The sequence below is a fragment of the Salmo salar genome, chromosome 10 (assembly GCF_965601325.2).
Source record: "Salmo salar chromosome 10, fSalSal1, whole genome shotgun sequence".
Lineage (NCBI taxonomy): Eukaryota > Metazoa > Chordata > Actinopteri > Salmoniformes > Salmonidae > Salmo > Salmo salar.
The window spans coordinates 94,657,611-94,680,363 of record NC_138300.1 but is presented as its reverse complement, the minus strand read 5'-3'; the positions used below and the strand labels follow the sequence as shown (position 1 = coordinate 94,680,363).

Genomic DNA, 22,753 nt, shown 5'->3' with positions numbered 1-22,753 from the left:
GAATGATGGAAGGCTGCAGTAACAGTGGTCTCTGGTGGGAGTGTCCTCTCAGTCAGTGGTGACCTCGTCATGACTCACCGCATTGTTCGCACGCACACACACACACACACACACACACACACACACACACACACACACACACACACACACACACATGCATATTGACACCATACAGACACACACTCATACATAGACATTGTTTCTCAATCTGCTACTCTGTTAATTATCTATACTGATTGCCTAGTCACTTTTACCCCTATCTACATGTACATATTACCTCAATTACCTCAACTACCTCATACCCCTGCACATTACTCGGTACTGTAATCCTTGTTCATAGCCTCATTATTGTTATTTTATTGTGTTACTATTTCCATTATTGATTTTTTACTTTTTAACTCTACATTCATAGGAAAGCCTAAACGTAAGTAAGCATTTCATGGTAAAGTCTACACCTGTTGTATTCAAAGCATGTGACAAATAACATTTGATTTGACCCCTTTGGCCCCTCTCACATGTTCAGTCTTCAGTCTCCCAACAACACACACAGAATCCTGGACCCCCATGCCTACCAGTGGGCCTGGCCATGTGGTCACTGGGGAGATAGTAGCCTAGACTGAAACTGGCAGATCTCTTGTTAAACTAGTGGTTTCAAACAGCAGCTTAAACAGGAGGAGGTAGATGAGCAGACCCAGTATTGGCTGATCTGTAAGAAGATTAACTACTCTACCGCAGCAACATTTAGTCTGCTAACTAATACAATACAAACATGTTCTGATAATAGTTGGGCTATTTAGCTGAACAAAATCAGTAACATTTTTGAGCGCAAACGTATAAAACGAGTAGATGAAAAGTAGCTTATTAACCTTAAAGGTTTTCTACATAACGGATGGATGCTCTCTTTCTATGTGGGTGCCGCTCTGTATTGTGTGTTGCGCGCGCCATCTCCCAGCCACAGACCATCGCTACCCTGCCACGCCCCGCCCCGGGCGTAAGGGGTCTCCCCCATAGAATGTAAAAAAAAATATGTCTCTCCCGTCAACAGCTTGAGCAGATAGAGAAAGAGAGGAGGAGTATGACATCACAATGGCCCGCCCATTCAGCATTAATCTACATTTTCTATGGGTCCCGAGTGTGTATGTGTGTGCAGTTGAACAGTTTCGAAGGAGCAAAGCAGAATAGCAGGCACACCTAAACGGAGAAGTGATCTGGAGACGCACCAATGAGGCTAAAAACCACTTTGTCCTGTTAATGATTAAACTAGTCCATTTGGAGAAGTAACGTCGGGATCGAGTTTAGGTAGGTGTGTGTGTGTGTGTGTGTGTGCGCGCGCGTGCGCGCGTTTTTGTTCTGTCTGTCTGAGTGCACAGAACACAAAGCAGTGCGTCTGCTTTGGTTATAACATATCCATTGGGCCGCGTGTAGTGCTCGATATATAATAATCTAGTTTTGTTTAATATTCTTAAAACAAAGCCGCGATGATAAGTGTTGTATTGGAGGTTATAGAAAAAACTGAAACTCGGGGCTCATTGTTGCTTCAGAAGCGCATGTTGTTTCGCTTACGAACGGGACAGTGAAGAAAGAAGCAGCATAGATTTAGAATCAGACCGTTGTTTCGCCCATCTGTCTGCCTCCAATCAATCCTTATAAACTTGAGGAAGTTTAACCTATGAGTTTATGGAACATGTTAATTGAAATCTTATGAAGCATTGTGTGTGAGTGATCTTCTGTACTTATTTGATATCGACAGATAGGACTGCAGGCTACATATTGTTACTGAAGTGGGCTAAGATTCTCCCTTTATCAGGTAGGTGCCTTTTGTTATTTTGGAGTTGGATAGCTGAGGGCTAAGTGATCAACTGGTTATGAGGTTGTGTGTGTCCCAGTGTTTGACAGCATCATATAGACAGGCCATGATGAACTGCTCTGCTGTCTGGAGCACATGACACACTGGTTTATCACTGTCAACCAGAAATCCACTGTGTGTGTGTGTGTGTGTGTGTGTGTGTGCAGTCAGTAATAACATATAGACAAGGCTCCTTCTGACAGCTACAGTAGTCAAACTTTAACCATACTCAACTCAGACGTCTCATATCTATCAGACAGAAGTGAAGCAAGGTATGGGAGAGAGTCAATCTCGGGGTCCATAAAGTATTCTCTTCTACAGATACTAGCTGGAATTGCCCTCGGAACTCAGAACCACATCTTACATGCAATGTCAAGTCTGTCAGGAGAGTCTAGAGTTTAAGTAAACAAGTCATTGGGTCACAGAGGAAATAATTGTCTTGAGTCATTTCTTTGACGTTCACCAACAGTAATCAGATGCTGCCAGAGAGTTGGTACGGGATAAATATGAATATTGGGTGCGCAAAAGAGAAGGAGATGGGAGAGATGAGTGAAATAGATGAATAAGAGAAAGGGAGAATATGAATGAGTGAGTTGCACTGTGTTCCAGGGTAGAGAGAGTGAGTGAGTGGGGACGAGAGGGAAGTGCCAACACATGTGCTAGTCATTTAGGAGGCAGTTTGCTTTACATCTGTTTTCTGATCTTTCAACTACCCCCTCCTTTTCTCTCTTTTTCTCTCTCTATCTTGCTCTCGCTTCCCCTGACCCTGCTCTTTCCTTTGTTCATCATGTTTCCCGCATGGGACACACACACACACACACACACACACACACACACACACCACACACACACACACACACACACACACACACACACACACACACACACACACACACACTGGTAGGGTTCTCTATGGAATGCAGACATATCATCCCCAGTGATGTATCAAGGATATACATTACCAACTGCAGCGTGCAGCAATACGCCACAAATACATGTCTGTCTCAGGTATTCTGGAATGGAATGTGTCCCTGTCGCAGGTATTCTGGAATGGAATGTGTCCATGTCTCAGGTATTCTGGAATGAAATGTGTCCCTGTCTCAGGTATTCTGGAATGGAATGTGTCCCTGTCTCAGGTATTCTGGAATGGAATTTGTCCATATCTCAGAATGCACATGTGTGTTTAGGGCCCTCTGGGTATATACTCTACATTAATCAGTGTGCCATATTTCTCTGTGTCGCTGTGCGGTTGGAGTAGGACAACCATGCTCATTAGTCAGCAAACTATCCTGAGCAGACCTATACTGCCAATGCTGCACATACCTCCCTCTAGCTCTCTCTTGGTCTAGTTCTCTCTCTCTTGTCTCTCTCTCTCTCTCTCTCTCTCTCTCTCTCTCTCTCTCTCTCTGATTTAGTTTCCACTAACCTCCTCCCATATGATTAGCATTTATGAGCAGGAAAGTCTACCTTGTTGCTTATGTGTCTTTGTCTGTGTGTGTAAGTCTGGGTCTGCGTATGCGTGTGTTTCTTTGTGTGTTTGTATCTTTATCTCTATCAGAGTGTGTGTGTCTGTCTACTGTAACAGCAGTGTGTGTGTGAGTCTCTGCTCTCTTTGTTTGCAGTAGGGATCTTCATGCTATGACAGTCCCTCTCTGCACTACCATTGAAAACTTCCTGATCTGATACAAAGAACTGGTCTTTTAGGATCTGTCTCAGATGACTCCGCTAGAGTTGGAGGTTGTTAGTCTGATTGCCACATGCTCCACATATATATTTGTCTTTGGATAAAATCATCTGATCATGTCATAATAAAGACTTGTCGTTGTTATGTGCTATACAACCACTGGTTCACTGACAGTAGATCACTTTGCTGAATATGATCTGGATATATGTGTATAGGCTAGGCTAGGCTAGGCTAGGTTAGGCTAGGCTACATAAGATACAGTGCAGATGCAAAGTTTGGTAACATAATGATTCTGTTACCAAACGTTGCATTTATACTGTTCTTCAAGTAAAATGTGTTTTTGTAAAATGTTAAACGTAGTCCTTGTGCATGGAGTTGTATGCTGTGTTAAAAGTTTTGAATCAGCGTAATTCCTTTACCATGGAATTGCCCATAACCTATAAGCCACGATTCAATGCTTCATGCAATGAAGTGATAGAACCCTAGAACACAAAGGATTTATTTACACCATGCTGGCGCTATGGTTGCCATGGATCCGCATTATGGCGGCACGGGGAGGAGGGGGATCTCTCCCCTTCCTTCTGTGTGTACTAGACTTGATGATAGAGCTGAGGGCTGGAGGCGGTCACACACCTGCAACATGTTTTACTCTCTCTTTCTGCCCTACAAATGGTGTTCAGAAAGATGAATACAACAAAAGATGGGGCCATACCGCATGTGCTTACACACTTACACACCAACACAGTTTTATTATTACATATTCATACACTACCTCTCTGAATAATGTTTATGGCATGGAACAAAGACATGAAAGCATGCACACACACACAACTTGTCTATGGCTCTGCACTGATTTCTCTTCATTGGTTTAGGAGCCACAATCAGAATGAAGTACCATTACCACACCAGCCACTCTGTATTTAAAAGAAAATGGCTTTACACACTGACACACACACCACACACACACACACACACACACACACACACACACACACACACACACACACACACACACACACACACACACACACACACACACACACACACACACACGAAACACAGAGAGACTATAAAAGCTCCCCTTCCAACAGTAAGAGAGCTCGTCGGGCTTAAGGATACAGGAGAATGGGAGTCTGAGCTACATTCATTAGATTAACACCTAGGTTGAATCATATGATAAGACATATGATCTTGTATTATTAAACACACACACACACACACACACACACACACACACACACACGTCTTTGTTCAGAATGGAGGTACATGACCGCATTACTGTACTCTTTGAGCTCAGTCGGAAACTAAAGTCACCGAGTAGGCCAACTAACTAACTGTCCATAGTTATTATAATGGGCAAGAGTTTCAGAGCCGTAATTTGTATTTGTATTTATTATGGATCCCCATTATCTGCTGCCAAGGCAGAAGCTACTAATCCAGGGGTCCAGCAAAATTAAGGCAGTTTATACAATTCTAAAAACATTACAATACATTCACAGATTTCACAACACAGTGTGTGCCCTCAGGCCCCTACTCCACCACTACCACATATCTACAGTACAAAATCCATGTGTACATGTGTGTATAGTGCGTATGTTATCGTGTGTGTATGCACACCCATGCATACCCCACAAGACATGCCACCAGAACAGAACAGAAAGTCCAGAACAGACTATGGGAGGCGCACAGTACTACATAGTCCATGACTACATGGAACTCTGTTCCACATCAAGTAACTGATGCAAGCAGTAAAATTAGATTTAAAAAACAGATCAAATTACACCTTATGGAACAACGGGGACTGTGAAGCAACATAAACATAGGCACAGACACATGTCAACATGTAAATACCTCTCATAAATGCAAGTAGTGATGAAGTCAATCTCTCTTCCACATTGAGCCAGGAGAGATTGACATGCATATTATTAATATTAGCACTCTGTGTACATCAAAGGGCCAGCAGTGCTGCCCTGTTCTGAGGAAATTGCAATTTTCCTAAGTCCCTTTTTGTGGCACCTGACCACACGACTGAACAGTACACCAGGTGCGACAAAACTAGGGCCTGTAGGACCTGCCTTGTTGATAGTGCTGTTATTATGGACAGACTTCTCCCCATCTTAGCTACTGTTATATCAACATGTTTTGACCATGACAGTTTACAATCCAGGGTTACTCCAAGCAGTTTAGTCACCTCAATTTATTACAAGATTTAGTTGAGGTTTAGGGTTTAGTGAATGATTTGTCCCAGATACAATGCTTTTAGTTTTATAAATATTTAGGGCTAACGTGTTCCTTGCCACCCACTCTGAAACTAACTGCGGCTCTTTGTTAAGTGTTGCAGTCATTTCAGTCGCTGTAGTAGCTGACATGTATAATGTTGAGTTATCCGCATACATAGACACACTGGTTTTACGCAAAGTCGGTGGCATGTCATTAGTAAAGATTGAAGAAAGTAAGGGGCCTAGACACCTGCCCTGGGGAATTCCTGATTCTACCTGGATTATGTTGGAGAGGCTTCCATTAAAGAACACCCTCTGTGTTCAGTTAGACAGGTAACTCTTTATCCACAAAATAGTAGGGGGTGTAAAGCCATAACATATACATTTTTCCAGAAGCAGACTATGATCAATAAAATCAAAGCACTGAAGTCTAACAAAACAGCCCCCGCAATCTTTTTATTATCAATTTCTCACATCCAATCATTAGTCATTTGTGTAAGTACTGTGCTTATTGAATGTCCTTCCCTATAAGCATGCTGAAAGTTTGTTGTCAATTTGTTTACTGTAAAATAGTACTGTATCTGGTCAAACACAATTCTTTCCAAAAGTTTACTAAGGGTTGGTAACAGGCTGATTGGTTGGCTATTTGAGCCAGCAAAGGGGGGTTTACTATTCTATAATATTCTATTCTAGCGGAATAACTTTTGCTTCCCTCCAAGCCTGGGGGCAAACACTTTCTAGTAGGCTTAAATTGAATATATGGCAAATAGGAGTGGCAATATCGTACGCTACTATCCTCAGTAATTTTCCATCCAAGTTGGCTGACCCCGGTGGCTTTTCCACACTCACTTTACGTAATCAGACTTATTTGCCATTCCTTTTGCTTCATTCCTCTCAACTATATCATTTTAACATTTTTTATCAATCCACGGGGATTTAACAGTTTTTACAGTCATTTTATTAATGGGTGCATGCTTATTAGTAACTGGAATAAGCAATTTCATAAATGTGTCAAGTGCAGCGTCTGTTTGCTCCTCATTACTCACAACGGACCAACAAATATTCTTTAAATCAACAACATAGGAATCCCTACAAAACGTATATCATTTTAACTACTATATCATTGTGTCAACCTCTTATACACTATATTAGGCCCAGCCTTTGGAACTTTGGTTTTCCTAGATATGGCTATTATATTGTGATCACTACATCCGATGGATCTGGATACTGCTTTCAAGCTAATTTCTGCAGTATTAGTAAAGATGTGATCAATACATGTTGATGATGTCATTCTTGTGCTGTTAGTAACTACCCTGGTAGGTTGACTGATAACCTGAACCAGGTTGCAGGCACTGGTTACAGTGAAGCTTTTTCTTGAGTGGGCAGCTTGATGAAAGCCAGTCAATATTTAAATCACCAAGAAAATATACCTCTCTATTGATATCACATACATTATCAAGCATTTCACACATTATCCAGATACTGAATGTTAGCACTTGGTGGTCTATAGCAGCTTCCCACCAGAATGGGCTTTAGGTGAGGCAGATGAACCTGTAGCCATATTACTTCACAGTATTTAACATGAGATCCTCTCTAATCTTTAAAGGGATGTGGTTCTGAATATAAACAGCAATACCTCCACCATTGGCATTTCTATATTTTCTGTAAATGTTATAACCTTGTATTGCTACCACTGTATCATCAAAGGTATTATCTAAGTGAGTTTCAGAGATAGTCAGAATATGAATGTCATCTGTTACTAGCAAATTATTGATTTCACAAACCTTGTTTCTTAAGCTACATATGTTAACATGGGCTATTTTTAGCACTTTTCTTCAGGGATGCTTACTTGTTTTCATTGCTTTACTGAGACGCTTAGCAGATGTAGATATGCTCATGTTATTTATATTAGTGCAGGTAAGCTGCAGACAGTGGACTTCCTACTAGGGCACACTGCCTCAGTGCTAACAGTATAACTCTGGTTCATAGGCACATGAATACTGCATTCAATAGCTGTAGGATCATCAGAGGCATTCAGGGCAGTTAGAGGGACATAAGTTAGGTTACTTACATTGTGTCTTCCAATGCCCCTGGGATAATGTACATTTGTTGAAGCATAATGACAACTCACTGACACAATTGTAGGGATTAACTGAGCTGGGCTTGGGTCAATGATAAGTCATTGTCTCAACGCAGCTTTATAATGCTGTGAAAGAATCCAGGAACCCAAATGATTTGAGTGGATCCCACCTCCTTATAAAACGTGTTTTGTTTCCGAAAGGTATCGAAATTGTCAACAAAAGTTACACCCATTGAGCTGCAATAATCACATAGCCAGTTGTGAAGAGAAAGAATCCTGCTAAAGCGTTCAATTCCACGATTCAGAGGGCACAGGGTCAGATATGATGGGCCTTTTGTTAGTGTCTAGCAGAGAGTCAATCAGCTCTTTAAAATCCAGTTTCAACTGTTCAGAGCTGCCCTTCATAATGTCATTAAAACCACATGGACTATGATAGAATCGATGTCCATGTCCTGACGTAGTACATCTGGAAGCAGCTTAGTAATGTCATTTACTTGAGCTCCGGGATAAGACATTGTTTTGCACAAGGAACGGTCACATTTCTTACCATGGAGCTGCCCAGAACCACGGCTGGCGAGAAGGATGAGGAAATCCGTCCACTCCCATGCTTCACAGGATTTGAAGAACCATTTATGGACTGGCGAGAGGCAGGATAACTTGAGCCGTTGCTCCCAGTGCCTGGTGCAGGCCTCTGACAGATGGAGAAGCCCCGCTTGATCCAGAGCAGGGAAGGAAGATTGTCGACTTCAAAATCGTAATAGTAGGCACTGAGGCTGCAGACACAGGCACCAGGACAGTGAAACTATTCGTTGTCTGTTTCCGCTCCGGGCCTCTCGTTGGGAATGTAGACTGCTTTGCGGGAGGCCGCTGCCTTCGACTTCCACAGCTCGTAAATTGCGACCATCGTTGATTGCCTTGCTCCTCTTGCTGTGCACCTTTGACTCTGCTATCAGATGGGGGAGCTCCGGGCAACACCGGCCAGTCAGATAATGACAAACGACAAGTCGGAGATGCACCCAACAAGTGCAAACGCTGTCCAGACACCGGCATAGAAAATGTTAACATTCCACTCTGCGTTTTCCTCAGTTTCTTAGTAGACTGGAAACCTGTGTGATCAAGGAAGCCACCTCAAGCCTATAATCCTCGGGCAAGCAAACAATTGCCGCATTGGAACTCTGAGTGATCCGTTTTTTCCCGAAACAAAGTTTAGTCATACAGCTCCCACAGAGCTGGAACCGTTCATTTATTTCTCCAGACAAAGAGGGCTCCATTGCAAAACTCATCTGGTACCAACTTCATTAGCTTGATGGCTAGCAGCTTAGCGTCTCTGTCAAGCAGTATATTGAAAATAGCTTGTTGACAAAAAAGATTGAAAAAAATGTTTGCTACATTACAACTCCTGATTTGTGCTGCAATTTACAACAAAACACAAAAGAGAACAAAGACACTGTATGATGATAACTCCTGGTTGTTTGGTGACCAATGTGTTCAATTAGTGTTTGTGTTTGTGTATCATTACCCTGTTCTGTGTGTGAGTGTGTGTTTGTGCCCCGGTGGTGCATGTGTATGTGTATCTGTCTGTCTCTCTCTGTTATGGTATCAAACATGTTGCCAATGGAACAGTTGTTGTTGTTGCTGTTTTTTTGCAGCAGCATGTAAACAAAGGAGACCTAATCCGCGCTACCATACCCTCCATCCAATCAGGGCTTAGCTCACAATAAGAGATCTGCAGGAGTCTGACTGTCTGTTCTAACGGTGTGTGCGTTTGTTGAAGTAAGGTCATTCCTCCTCGCGGTGGTGTCTGACCCAAAGTGAAGAGATATGGTTGGTCAGATATACCTTCAGCATTCCTATGCACACATGTGTTGGTCCCAGCTGTGAGGGGGTATATGTGACCCATAGAGCTGCCATTGTGTCAGGGGGACAGGAGAAAGGGACAGCTGTCACCCAAAACAGCCCCCTCTACCCCACCCCAATCATTTGTGAGGCAGGTGTCCAGCAGGGGTGTCGGTGTCCGGGGGGGCTTTGATTTCCCCTTGTCTGTCTGGAGGACAAGATATGGTTAGTTACACAGCCACCTGTGTATTTCACTCTACTATCCTCTGTTCTCTGAGGTGTGTACTGTATGTGTGGATGGGGCCGTGCTCCAGTATTACAACAGTTCTGCAGGTTCATCACATTCCTATGGCGGGACTCAAACTGATGCCTCTGCTCTTTCAATGAGCTCCATTCACTCTTTATTCTGCCTCTGACCCTGCCAGTCATAACGTGTGTGAGTGTGTGTATGATAACACAAGCCTCTCCTTGAAAAATAACCCTTAACAATGGGGGAGGAACATGACTTCACTTTTCCCTCCCAGTATATCTATTTCGTGTCAAACTAAGAGATAGGCTAAAGCTCACGGCTAAATACCACACTCAGTGCCTCAGAAAATCTGTTGAGTTGAACTAAAACAGACAGTTTATCTTCACAGGTTTCAGAGCTACATTGTGTTTTAATGTAGAACTGGGACCAGAAAGTTAGCTAGTTGGTTAGTTAGATAGTTAGCTAGTTGGGTTGGTTAGTTACTTAGTATAACACAGAAAGCTCCTATCAACAGGATGTTGTGATAGAGTACACATTAAGTGGAGCCATCTCACTGTACAGTGTGGAGATTACCCCACAGGAAGATACCTGGGTGTGGCAAAGAGAGGGAGAGAACATCTCTGTACAGATAGGTTTATGAACAAAGCTACATATATCCTTTGCTATAAACCCAACGTTGAATTGCACTGAATTCATTATACTGTATGTCGGGCAGAGATGAGCGTTTGAATCAAGAAAGTTTCCTTTCACGACCTCTACAAGCCAAAACGTGAAATTAAATAACCGGGTGGTCCTTTTGGCGGGAGGAATGTGAAACAATATATCCACCGGAAAGTATAATTACATCATGCGCACAAGATGAAAATACATGCACTAGCACATGCTTCAGGTGATATAAATCTGAACACACTACCAGAGCTTTGAAAAGTTGATGTAATTATATATATTTTTATATATATTATCTGAAATTCCTACCGCCATAAGACCAACCTCATGGGCAGCCGTTAACATTTCATTTTCTTCAATGTTCTGGCTTGTAGAGGTCGTGAGAGGAAACTTTCCTGATTCAAACAGTCATTTCTGCCCGACATAGAATTCCATCCTAACTGGAGCCGCTCGTACACTCTGACCATGGCATGTTAAATGCTCAGGTCATGGTCGGGAAATGCTGCTGTTGCACTTTCACTTCCCAGAAAAGACAAGTTTGCACAAGCTGCAATGGACAAGAACTGTGTACTTGAAACCAACATTCTCTGTGCCTGTAGACATGATGTTGTTGTGTGTCTCTTGGCTGGTAGCTGTACTGCTAAATCCCTCAGTGGTAGGCTGACACTGATAGGGTGTGTTGTACTTGGGCTGTCTCACTGTTTTCACTGTTCCCTGAGGAATGACATCAGGGCTGATTAGAGTTCACAAATGTTCCATTTCACTGTTTCAGTATTCCCAGTGTTATGAATTTACAGTCTTACAGGGCTCCTCCTAGTGAACTGAAGTGATGCTTGTAGTTGAGTTCACATTCCTAGTGTCTGACACAGAGCATGCCTGACATGACTCACTCAGCTCTATGAGTGAGTGCGTGTTCTGAGAGAAGTCTGATGTATAGAACCAGAACCCCAATTTGACATCATCCAGTGTGTGTGTGAAGGGAGCGGTGATCTCCCAGCAGTCATTCAGGGAAGAGACCCTAAAATTCCAGCCCTCTCCTCAGCCCCTACTATTCTAGCTCTGGGACAGGAAATACTAACCAAACCTCAGCCACCCGAAACTCATTCTGGGTGTGTGCGCTACGTGTGGGAACCTGAGTGAGAAACAACATCTGAGCTGCTAAATGTCACTGTTCCACATATTCCTCCGTTCCCCCTCCTCCTCCTCATCTCTCCATCTCTCCTCAGTCAGTTAGAAGGGTGTATATCGCTATCTTTTTCTCAGGGTTTTCTTCATGGCTAAATGTTTTTATTTATTTTTTATTTCACCTTTATTTAACCAGGTAGGCCAGTTGAGAACAAGTTTTCATTTACAACTGCAACCTGGCCAAGATAAAGCAAAGCAGTGCGACACAAACAACACAGAGTTACACATGGGATAAACAAACGTACAGTCAATAACACAATAGAAAAATCTATATACAGGTTGTGCAAATGTAGTAAGTTTGGCGACGAATATGAAGCGAGGGCCAGCCAGCGAGAGCATACAGGTCGCAGCGGTGGCTAGTATATGGGGCTTTGGTGACAAAACGGATGGCACTGTGATAGACTACATCCAATTTGCTGAGTAGAGTGTAAATGACATCGCCGAAGTCAAGGATCGGTAGGATAGTCAGTTTTACGAAGGTATATTTGGCAGCATGAGTGAAGGATGCTTTGTTGCGAAATAGGAAGCCGTGAATAGATTTACTTTTGTATTGGAGATGCTTAATGTGAGTCTGGAAGAAGAGTTTACAGTCTAACCAGACACCTAGGTATTTGTAGTTGTCCACATATTCTAAGTCCGTCCAGAGTAGTGATGCTAGACGGGCAGGCGGGTGCGGGCAGCGATCATTTGAAGAGCATGCAATTAGTTTTACTTGCATTTAAGTGCAGTTGGAGGCCACGGAAGGAGTGTTGTATGGCATTGAAGCTGGTCTGGAGGTTTGTTAACACAATGTCCAAAGGATGGCCAGAAATATACAGAATGGTGTCGTCTGCATAGAGGTGGATCAGAGAATCACCAGCAGCAAGAGCGACATCATTGATGTATACAGAGAAAAGAGTCGGCCCGAGAATTGAACCCTGTGGCACCCCCATAGAGACTGCCAGAGGTCCGGACAACAGGCCCTCCGATTTGACACACTGAACTCTATTTGAGAAGTAGTTGGTGAACCAGGCGAGGCAGTCATTTGAGAAACCAAGGCTGTTGAGTCTGCCGATAAGAATGCGGTGATTGACAGAGTCGAAGCCTTGGTCAGGTCAATGAAGACGGCTGCACAGTATTGTCTTTTATCGATGGCGGTTATGATACCGTTTAGGACCTTGAGCGTGGCTGAGGTTTACCCATGACCAGCTCGGAAACCAGATTGCATAGCGGAGAAGGTACGGTGGGATTTGAAATGGACGGCGATCTGTTTGTTAACTTGGCTTTCGAAGACTTTAGAAAGGCAGGGTTGGATAGATATAGGTCTGTAACAGTTTGGGTCTAGAGTGTCTCCCCCTTTGAAGAGGGGGATGACCAGTGGCAGTTTTCCAATCTTTAGGGTTCTCAGACGATACGAAAGAGAGGTTGAACAGACTAGTAATAGGGGTTGCAACAATTGCGGCGGATCATTTTAGAAAGAGAAGGTCCAGATTGTCTAGCCCAGCTGATTTGTTGGGGTCCAGATTTTGCAGCTTTTTAAGAACATCAGCTATTTGTATTTGGGTGAAGGAGAAATGGGGGAGGCTTGGACAAGTTGCTGTGGGGGGTGCAGAGCTGTTGACCGGGGTAGGGGTAGCCAGGTGGAAAGCATGGCTAGCCGTAGAAAAATGCTGATTGAAATTCTCGATTATCGTGGATTTATCTGTGGTGACAGTGTTACCTAACCTCAGTGCAGTGGGCAGCTGGGAGGAGGTGCTCTTATTCTCCATGGACTTTACAGCGTCCCAGAACCTTTTGTAGTTTGTGCTAAAGGATGGAAATTTCTGTTTAGAAAAGCTAGCCTTTGCTTTCCTAACTGCCTGTGTATGTGTGTGTTGTGTGTTGCTGTGGGGGGAAAGGGAGCATATCTCTCCCGCTCACTCTGAGGGCATCAGAACTACATGAACAAAGTAAAAGGGGTTCTCTCAACCTCCAACCTTGCAATAAGCAAGTGTAATTTCCCATAATTTAGATTATTTTTGTCTAAATTATCTCACAACTTCCACTCAACTGTCATTGTTCCACCATCACCATGGTGACCAGTCATCTCTCACACCCTCGGCACCAGGCCAACAACAGAAAGTTTGTGTGTGCATGCGGACATACGTGAGTGTGTGCGTGCATGTCTGTTGAAACTTGTAGTGCTGCTGTTAGCTCAGACCCAATGAAGGGCAAGCAATGCTGATGCAATAGCCTAGTGCAGCACTCTGTGTGCAGTGCCAGGACTGTCATTCAATTAGCCCTAATGCAGCCTGCAAGGGTAGACACAGGGATGCACACGCACACCTCCTTTATACACACACTCACACCGTCAATCCCTCCCTTCCTTCCTCCCTCTCACTCTTTCCTACTTAGAAATACAAACACAAATGGACACCCAATCAGAAAGTACTCACCCATTAGTTCACTCATTAGTATTGCTTTGAGATGTTGACAGCCTCTGATTCTCCCTGTCTCTATCTCTCTCTGTTTATTTTTACCTTTCACCCCTCTCTCCTACCCGCTGGTTTCCCAGTGTCACTCACACACAGGTTGTGAGGTCATAGTCGCGTAGAGGTCGTGGCAGGGGTGACATGCAAGGAGTAAACAAGAAGATGAAGACTGCAGTTTGACTCCTCTCCTGTGTGAGCAGTACAACAGTGTCCTCTGACCATATAGCAGTGTGTTTACAGTGTTAGTTCCTCTGTGTTGAGGTTGTCAGACATAACTGGATCTCAATTGCATACTTGTCTCGTCCTCTCTACTTGCCTCCTCCTAGGTCCCTCTCCTCTGATCTTCTCCTCCAATGGGTTTTGAGAGGGAGGCGAGAGGATGCGAGAAGTATGCAATTGAGATTCTCCCATAAAAGCCGTCTGGTTCCTACACCTATAAAAATGAAGGAGCTGTTTTAATTGGGGTGCCTGGAATAGCAGGAAGTGCACTCCTGAAAAGTAATGTACACACACACACACACACACACACACACACACACACACACACACACACACACACACACACACACACACACACACACACACACACACACGGTGTTGAAAGCTGTTTACTTTACCTTTGACCTATAAATGGTGATTGGGTCTTAGTGTTGACAGATATGTCCCACAGGATAAGATGGGAGGGTGTGTGTTTTACTGTCATGTGTGTCACCTTCCTAGGCAAAGGATTCCTCTGTATGACCACACAGACGGTTGAGTGACTATCTAGATGGGAAAAAAAGGACAGAGCTCTCTGTGACAGTATTGTAGTGCACAAGTCTGGTAGCAGTATGTCACACCTCTCTGAATGTCTGTCCCAGGCAAGAAGGGAGAGGACATGTCTCCATACTCTAAAATGGCTTCCTTCCCTTTTATTATTAAAAAAAACCACAGGTAGATTTTCCGAACTATATTTTCACCAGTTCGGTCGTCCCTGATAATTGATCACGAAGAAAAGGAGATGAGGATAGTAAAAGCAACTGTAGACCGTCTGGGACTTTAGAGGGGATAGGAGGTGAGCCTTGGCCCTTTCAACTCCCTATGTCACTTCCTTTTCCCATGAGGCGAGGTGGTGGAAGTGCCACCAGATGTGTTAAGCCAAACGGATGCTTTCTTAACACCCCCCACCTGCTTGCCCTGCTACCCACCGCTGCTCACACTTACGGTTATTGCTTTTGATGTACACAATCAGCACATGCACACACACAGCAAAGACACGCATACACACAGTATGCATGAGCACACACACTATTGCCTTCAAATGAAATACACAGGGGTTATGTGTATTTCTGATGACAAAACGTTTTGTTTTGTTCAAGTGCAATGTCTGCACATGTATACCCCACATGGTGTAAAACACAATAGCGTCATCTCTCACATAATGGGATCGAAATATCATCTTTCTGTTTTTCTTTGTCGACTGTTCCTCTCTGAGGATGTTCCTCTCATGCAAATTATTTATCGACTGTTCCTCTCATGCAAATACTTAGTACATCTGGCCCTCATCAAGAGAAAAAAAAACATTCAAAACGTGTGGGAGACATGGTTGTTTATCCGTCTCTTTGTTATGTAACTGCCTCTTTGTTGTGGTCTTCTCTGGGATGTGAGGCAGCAGCGAGCTCTAGTGGTGAGATAGAAACATTACATATCTTCAGGGCACTTGTTTTTAATGGGACATACAGTATTACAGCTCCATGCTTGTGATGTTATTATTGTTGTTGTACCTTCAACACAACGGCTAACACACAGATTCAACTTTCAATTTCTGAAGTTTAGAACTTATGTTTTTTTATTTTTTATTATGAAGTAGGCTGCAGGCGTATATTGCAGACGGGGTGTTTTTGGCCATGTAGTCTACACTGCGTGATGCTGATGATCCATTCTGAGAAATGTTTCTTATGTCATAGGCTATGAAATGTTACTATTACCTAAGTAATGCCCACAGTTCTAACATCTCAGAGTACTTTTGGCCTATGCTACTAATTCATAGAAACCCATACACATTGGAATGCGACCAATTACACACCTAGCTCACCTTTGAACTCTGAGAAAGAGAATAGCTTGTTGTCGGTTATTTAACATTTCCAGAGAGAGAGTGCGTGTGTGTGTGTGTGTGTGTGAGTGAGGGGAGGGCGTGTGTGTAGTGGGCTGCTATTAGATAATAGTGCATCTCATCAAAGCTCATTCCAGCCAGAGGCTCCGTTCTCCCCTCAGTAGGACAGCTGCGTGCACACAGACCAGCAGGAGCTCTTCTGTTTTCTCTTCTCCTGTCCAGAGGTCATACCAGGCTATTGATAGTACAGTAGCACTATTATTATTATTATTATTATTATGACTTCAAATCAATAGTCCAGATGGCAACTATGTGTAGAATACCAGTTTTTCCTCACCTCCTGCAGGGTAAGTTGGAGAGTTTGTAAAAATGTGCGTTGTTTGATGAAAACTTGACGCCTTCTAGCCGGTCTTATTATGCAAATGTTTTACCGATGTAAGTGTATCTCATAACTTTTTATACCTGGCTATGGTAATGAATGGATACTGGGTTAGATTTGTGCATGTCTGTGTGGGTGCTGTTATCCTGATTGTAAGTAGTTGTGGCGTTATGAAGTTATCTGTGTCGGGATAGCCATATTTCATGTTCTATAATGAGTTTTCCAATACAATGGATTGTCTCCAAGGGAGAAAATGGTCTTGGACACACAAATCAGCTGTAGGCTATATGAAATAGATAGAACGTCCAACATATAGGCTACTATCCATACATAGCACTCATTCATTTGGTGGCTGCAAGAAATTGTGCTCTGATGATCTGAATAGATTACCAAATGTATGAAATGGAAATGTGTAGCCTTTATATTTGGATACTGAAAGCAGTTTGTGAGAATAGGTCATGAGATGAACTCCCTGTTTGATGATTGATGTCTGATTAGCTTAGCAACGAGTATTGTATGTGTGTAATAATATAGCCCAATGCAATCTCTGTATAGTATTTTAAATACAGAATATCCATACAAAGATGTGGAGATTTGTATATGTTTGTATTGTTGTTCTCAGAGCGGCATTTGAGAAACCTGCAGTGAGAGCAGTCTGTCTGTATGCAGATATGGTTCTCCTTATGGAGAATAGAACATTCCTGTGGAGGAATGGAATGATTATGTAACTCCAGACTCTGCCATCAGTAGTGGGGGTCGTAATGTCTGGGCACAGAAACACACAATGCCTTAAAACAGCTACATGTAATGGTGCCTACAGTGAGGTGTGATTTTAGAATGTGTGTGTGTATGTATGTGAGAGAAAGAGAGAGAGAGAGAGAGAGAGCGGGAGAGTGAATGTGTGCTTGTGTAGTTAAGCATGATAGTAGTAAATAAATCAAGTAAATGAATCATATAATAAATGACTAATAACATAATGAATCCCCTCAGATCGGTGTGTGGACCCAGGTCTGTCTCTGTCTCTGGGCAGGAGTGTAATGGCTGAGCCGGACTATCTGGAGGGGGACTGTGAGGAGCTGATCAAACCCAAGAAGCTGTTGAACCCAGTCAAGAGCTCCAGAAACCACCAGGACCTCCATCGAGAACTCATGATGAACCAAAAGAGGTGAGGGGACTGTGGGCAACACTGGGGCAACACAACACACACTTCACCTCTCCTTCTTCCCCTCTGTTTCTCCTGTTTCTACTGCATTTTCTTTCCCAGTTGTCTGATTCCCAGATCCCTGTCTTACTCAGAGGGAAACTGTAAACACGTTTCTATTCATCAGTGGAGGATAAACACCAGTTGAGCTTCCATTGACTGACCCACAAAGGGCTTATCACTGTGTTATGGTAGACATAAACCCTGGCCCTGACTGAGGATGGATGAAATCCAAGACAATGAGGGTGGTTATGAACAGTTTATAACCCTCACCTTCAGCTCAGACTTTTGACTGTGCGATCTATCAGAGGTTTATGATCACCTACTGTTTTTGTTGATAATCCAGTGTTTCCTCGGGGTCAGATAGGTTGTCCTACGTCTATTGGTTAAGGTTAGGATAGAGGTTTTAGTCAGCTGATCCTAGATCTGTTGTTAGGAGTGTGTGACAGCGTTCTACTGCAGTGTGTTGCTATGCTATGACATCCTGTATCGGGGAGACGCATCACAGTAGTGTTATGTAAACCTTAATGCATGAATCTTTAATAAGAACTATTATTTAAAACCTTTAGTGCATTCTGCTGTCTCAGAACTATTACGTAAAAACATGCTCTTTACTGCACAGAAATGTTCCTCCTACCCGAACACTTTCAATATTAGTATAGCACAGAAGCACACGACAATCACAATCTATAACTTCTACAATCTATAATTGTGTTTCTGGTGGAAAGCTCTGCCTCTGCACTGAGTGGGTGGGTAAAATAAATGGGTGGGTCTTGGTAAATTCAGAATTGTATTTTAGATTATTTTTGGCTGAATGTTTTTGTAGTACCTTCAGTTGCCACTGGGAAAGATGTAAGTTATAGAATGGACCGTGGCAGCAAATCACACTGGTTATGAGTGCATGCTCATTTGCGTTCATGTGTGACTGAGTGTGCGTGTCTTTGACAGCCTCAGTGCTGACGCTCAAGTCTGTCTTTTCTCATGCTGAATAGACAGATGCTCAAGGCCTTGTTGCTATGCTATATATAAAAACACACACAAACACAGTGTGTACTGTTGACAGATGTTACATCACTGTGCCCTGTCTGTTAGCACGCTGCACAGAACCATGCGCATTATGATCACAGGGCTCTGGAGTATGGAGGGATGGAGAGAGGGGGAGAGAGTTGGAGGGAGTGGGTTAGGGGTGAAATAGAGATGGACAAGGATTGTGTTTGTGTTATGTGTGTTTCAGTGTTGGTATGAGGTATATACTTTAGACTCTATTGATTTAGAACTGATATTAAAGAGGAGATGTTTTGACTGGGTTTTAGTATTCTTTGTGGAGGAGATGAGGGGAAAAATACGTAGGAGAGAGGATAGGGGACGAGAGATACAGCGGAGAGAAGAAAGAGGTCAAATTATAGAGAGGAGAAGGAGAGGAAGAAGATGGAGAGAAATGTTTGGGGTGTAGCGGATTAGTGATGATGAGAGAGATGGATGGTTGAGCGAAAGAGAGATGGATGGATAGAGGGAGGGAGAGAGAGGGAAGGAAGGGAACGTTGTGCAAGGAGGATTAGAACACCATGTCCCGCAGAGGGTCTCTCACTCTCCTCAACTACCTATGATGTTTAGTCACATACATACGCGTGTGCACAGAGAAGAGACGTTTAGAACTGCATCTTTGAGACTCTAACTGAACCTCTTTTGAAATCACTTACTCAGGTCAGGCTGAAAAAAAGTTTAAATGTACAGGGATGGAGGTCAGGCTATATATAACACACACATGCACACCACAGACTATTCTATCCTATTAGATATTGTCTATTCAGAACACTCATTTACGTTCTCCTGTTTTTGTCCTACTGAACAACATTTTAAGTTAAAACCAGGGCAATCAATAATGTAGTTAGGCACTGCATGAATGAATTGAAAACAAGACAGTGTTTGAGGGTTCAGATTGTTTTTATATAATGGTAATATTGTAGTCATCTCACTAACAGGTGTTTGTACTCAGATGGCCCTGTCCTCTTTCAGATTGAATATCTGAATCCTAAAACCCGAACTTTACACAGTAGCATAACAACAAAACGGAAATGCCTGTTTCATCAATGGCATGCCATCTCTGGCAGAAGGGACAGCTCAATGAAAGAAAGGGATAGCTATATTAGGAACGAGGTTGATGTGATTTGTAGACAGGCGGATACATTTGATTGATTGATATTCACTAATTGTGTGTCTCAACACTGATCTGTGTGTGTGGTCAAATCAAGACCTGCCACCATCATACATTTCATCACATAATCTCAATCTCCTAATCCCAATGCCAATTCCTGTCCAGTCCAGCCATGGCCCCTAGCTTGCCTAAGATTACTAGATGTGGGCTAATCTGGGATGGCTTAGCTTTATGTAACTTTCTCTGAATATGAAGTGATGGATAGATCAGTGATGGATAGATCAATGTAGAACTGCCTGTCTCTGTCCGTACTGTAATCAGGTCAATGATTAGTTGTCTGTGTCTGTGTAAGTAAAGTGCCTTGTGCTGTGGAAGTACTATAATAACATATGTGATTGGTTGCTTCTCCAAGGGGCCTAGCTCCCCAGAACAAACCAGAGCTCCAGAAGGTTCTGGAGAAGAGGAAGAGAGAGCAGGTCCTCAAGGCCCAGAGGGAGGAGCAGGAGGCCCACACCAAGAGGAGCGACCTGGAGATAGAGCTCATGAAGAGACAACAGAAACTGGAACAGGTAGACACACACACACACACACACACACACCACACACACACACACCCCCCCCCCCCCCCAGTGTTACTCAAACACACCCAACACTGTAAAGATAGACAGACTGAGAGCATTTGAGAAAATAAATACACAGAGAGAGAGGACAACTGGGGATCACACACACACACTAACATGTACTTGTACTAACATGTAACCTAACTTTCTTCTCTATCTTGTATGTTTAGCTTGAGTTGGACCAGCAGAAGGATGAGGAGGAGCAGGAGAACACCCCTGAGTTTGTGAAGATGAAGAGCAACCTGAGAAGGACCAAGCAGGAGGCCAATGGGGAGGAACTTACCACTTAGGGAGCCACGGGGGGTGTGTTTGTGTGTGTGGAAAAATAGAAAGCAACTGTGTACTGTACATAGAGGAATGTTTGTGCATATGTGAGTGTGTGTGCCTGTGTGCAGATTCAATGGCACATGTTATCTGATATGGACTTCCTGATTTATCTGACCCTGTTGAGAAAGACTTAAAGACTACAGACCAATTTGTCTGCCCACTACAGACCAGCAGTACTACATACCTCTTTGTCTGTCCACTACAGTACTCACCCCACCTCAGCCAGAGAGGAGACTTAGCCACCTGTACTCACCTCAGCCTCTCCACTCAACACACGGACAGAGAGGAGACTTAACACGGACACAAAACACGGAACGTGCTACACGTGAAGAACAGCCAGTCAATCTTCTGGGGAGGTCTGATGCAGGGACCAACAGAACCAACACAGAGTTTCCATTTCCTCTGTCTCTTGTCTTCCCCTCTTTCTCCTGTCCACCCTTCTCTCCGGCCACAGAAAGCTCTCCTTTATGTTGTTGTTGTTATTGTTGTCGTTGTTTTCATTTTCAGAACCCAGAATGGAAAAGTGGACACTGGATGGACTCTTGAAGCTGTGTTTTGTAAAAATGCCAAATTAATGTACTGTTGTTATTTATGTTTATGTTTTTAGTAATTTAGCCCCATGTAGGGAGATAGAGACATCTCAGATTAGTTTTACAGCTCAGTGTGTGGAGCATGAACAGAGGGATATACTATTAAGCAGGATCAATGAGTCAGCCAGCTAACTTTGATAAACAACCAGAAATAACTTTCGATTTTCTGGTTAATTAAGAAATTCTAATTTTAGATCTGTGTTTTTGGTTGTTAAGTCAATTAGAGCATGCCATTTCAAAAGTATAAAAAAGTAAGTTATTTCAGAATATTTGGGCAAGTTAGCTGGCCAACTAATTGATCCTACTTTGTAGTATATCCCTCAGGAGAGGACAAGTGTGTGGTTGTGTGAAAAGAACACCCAGCTAGTTTTTTTTATTTTCAACATGCCACTTCTTCAGCTAATGCTATTTGAAGCAATACTAGAACTCCCCAAAGTATGCAAGTGGTCTTTTCTTTCTATAATTCTAATAAATAGGTTTTTTTTATGAATAAAGGGGATATTAAATTAGTCTTATTTTGGATGTGAGGTCGGCAGAGATGATGTCATATACCAGGAAGTAAGTGCATATGGGAGCCAACTGTTCCAATAATTGCATTTGGTTCTATGCCTCATTTATGTGCTTCTCTGAATCTCTGGGTAAGATTGAAAGACAATCCTCTCCTCTGTCCCTCTGCAGACCTAACATCTTATTTTAAATAAATATCATTTAACTGCTCACACTCTTCTGTGTGTCGTTCTTCAAAATGTGTTTATATTTACTGTACCAGTCAAAAGTTTGGACACACCTACTCATTGAAGGATTTTTCTTTATTTTTTGTTTTTCTACACAGGAGAATAAGACATCAAAACTATGAAATAACACATATGGAATCACGTAGTGATTGTGTGTAAAACAAACAAAAAATAGATTTGAGATGTGAGATTCTTGAAAGTAGCCACCCTTTTCCTTGATGACAGCTATTCACATGCTTGGCATTCTCTCAACCAGCTTCACCTGGAATGCTTTTCCAACTGTCTTGAAGGAGTTCCCACATATGCTGAGCACTTGTTGACTGCTTTTCCTTCACTCTGCAGTCCAACTCATCCCAAACCATCTCAATTGAGTTGAGGTTGGGTAATTGTGGAGGCCAGGTCATCTGATACAGCATTACATCACTCCATCTTGGTCAAA

The 22,753-nt window shown here is 42.9% G+C and overlaps 1 protein-coding gene across 7 annotated transcripts; it reads left to right on the top strand.

Annotated features, from left to right (window-relative positions):
- Nucleotides 1-1,095: 1,095 nt before the first annotated feature.
- LOC106561200 (protein FAM107B) lies at nt 1,096-22,297 on the top strand. Of its 7 annotated transcripts, none has more exons than XM_014124892.3 (5): nt 1,096-1,299; nt 1,751-1,807; nt 17,718-17,852; nt 20,456-20,612; nt 20,834-22,297. In XM_014124892.3, the coding sequence occupies exons 3-5, from the start codon at nt 17,725-17,727 to the stop codon at nt 20,951-20,953; spliced, it is 405 nt and encodes a 134-aa protein (XP_013980367.1). In that variant the 5' UTR covers nt 1,096-1,299; nt 1,751-1,807; nt 17,718-17,724; the 3' UTR covers nt 20,954-22,297. The 7 variants fall into 7 exon arrangements, with proteins under 7 accessions (XP_013980367.1, XP_013980368.1, XP_013980366.1 ...); XM_014124891.3 differs by having other exon boundaries at nt 1,097-1,299; nt 17,678-17,852; XM_014124889.3 differs by lacking the exons at nt 1,096-1,299; nt 1,751-1,807 and adding an exon at nt 14,813-16,655 and having other exon boundaries at nt 17,678-17,852; nt 20,834-20,966; nt 21,196-22,297.
- Nucleotides 22,298-22,753: the final 456 nt, after the last annotated feature.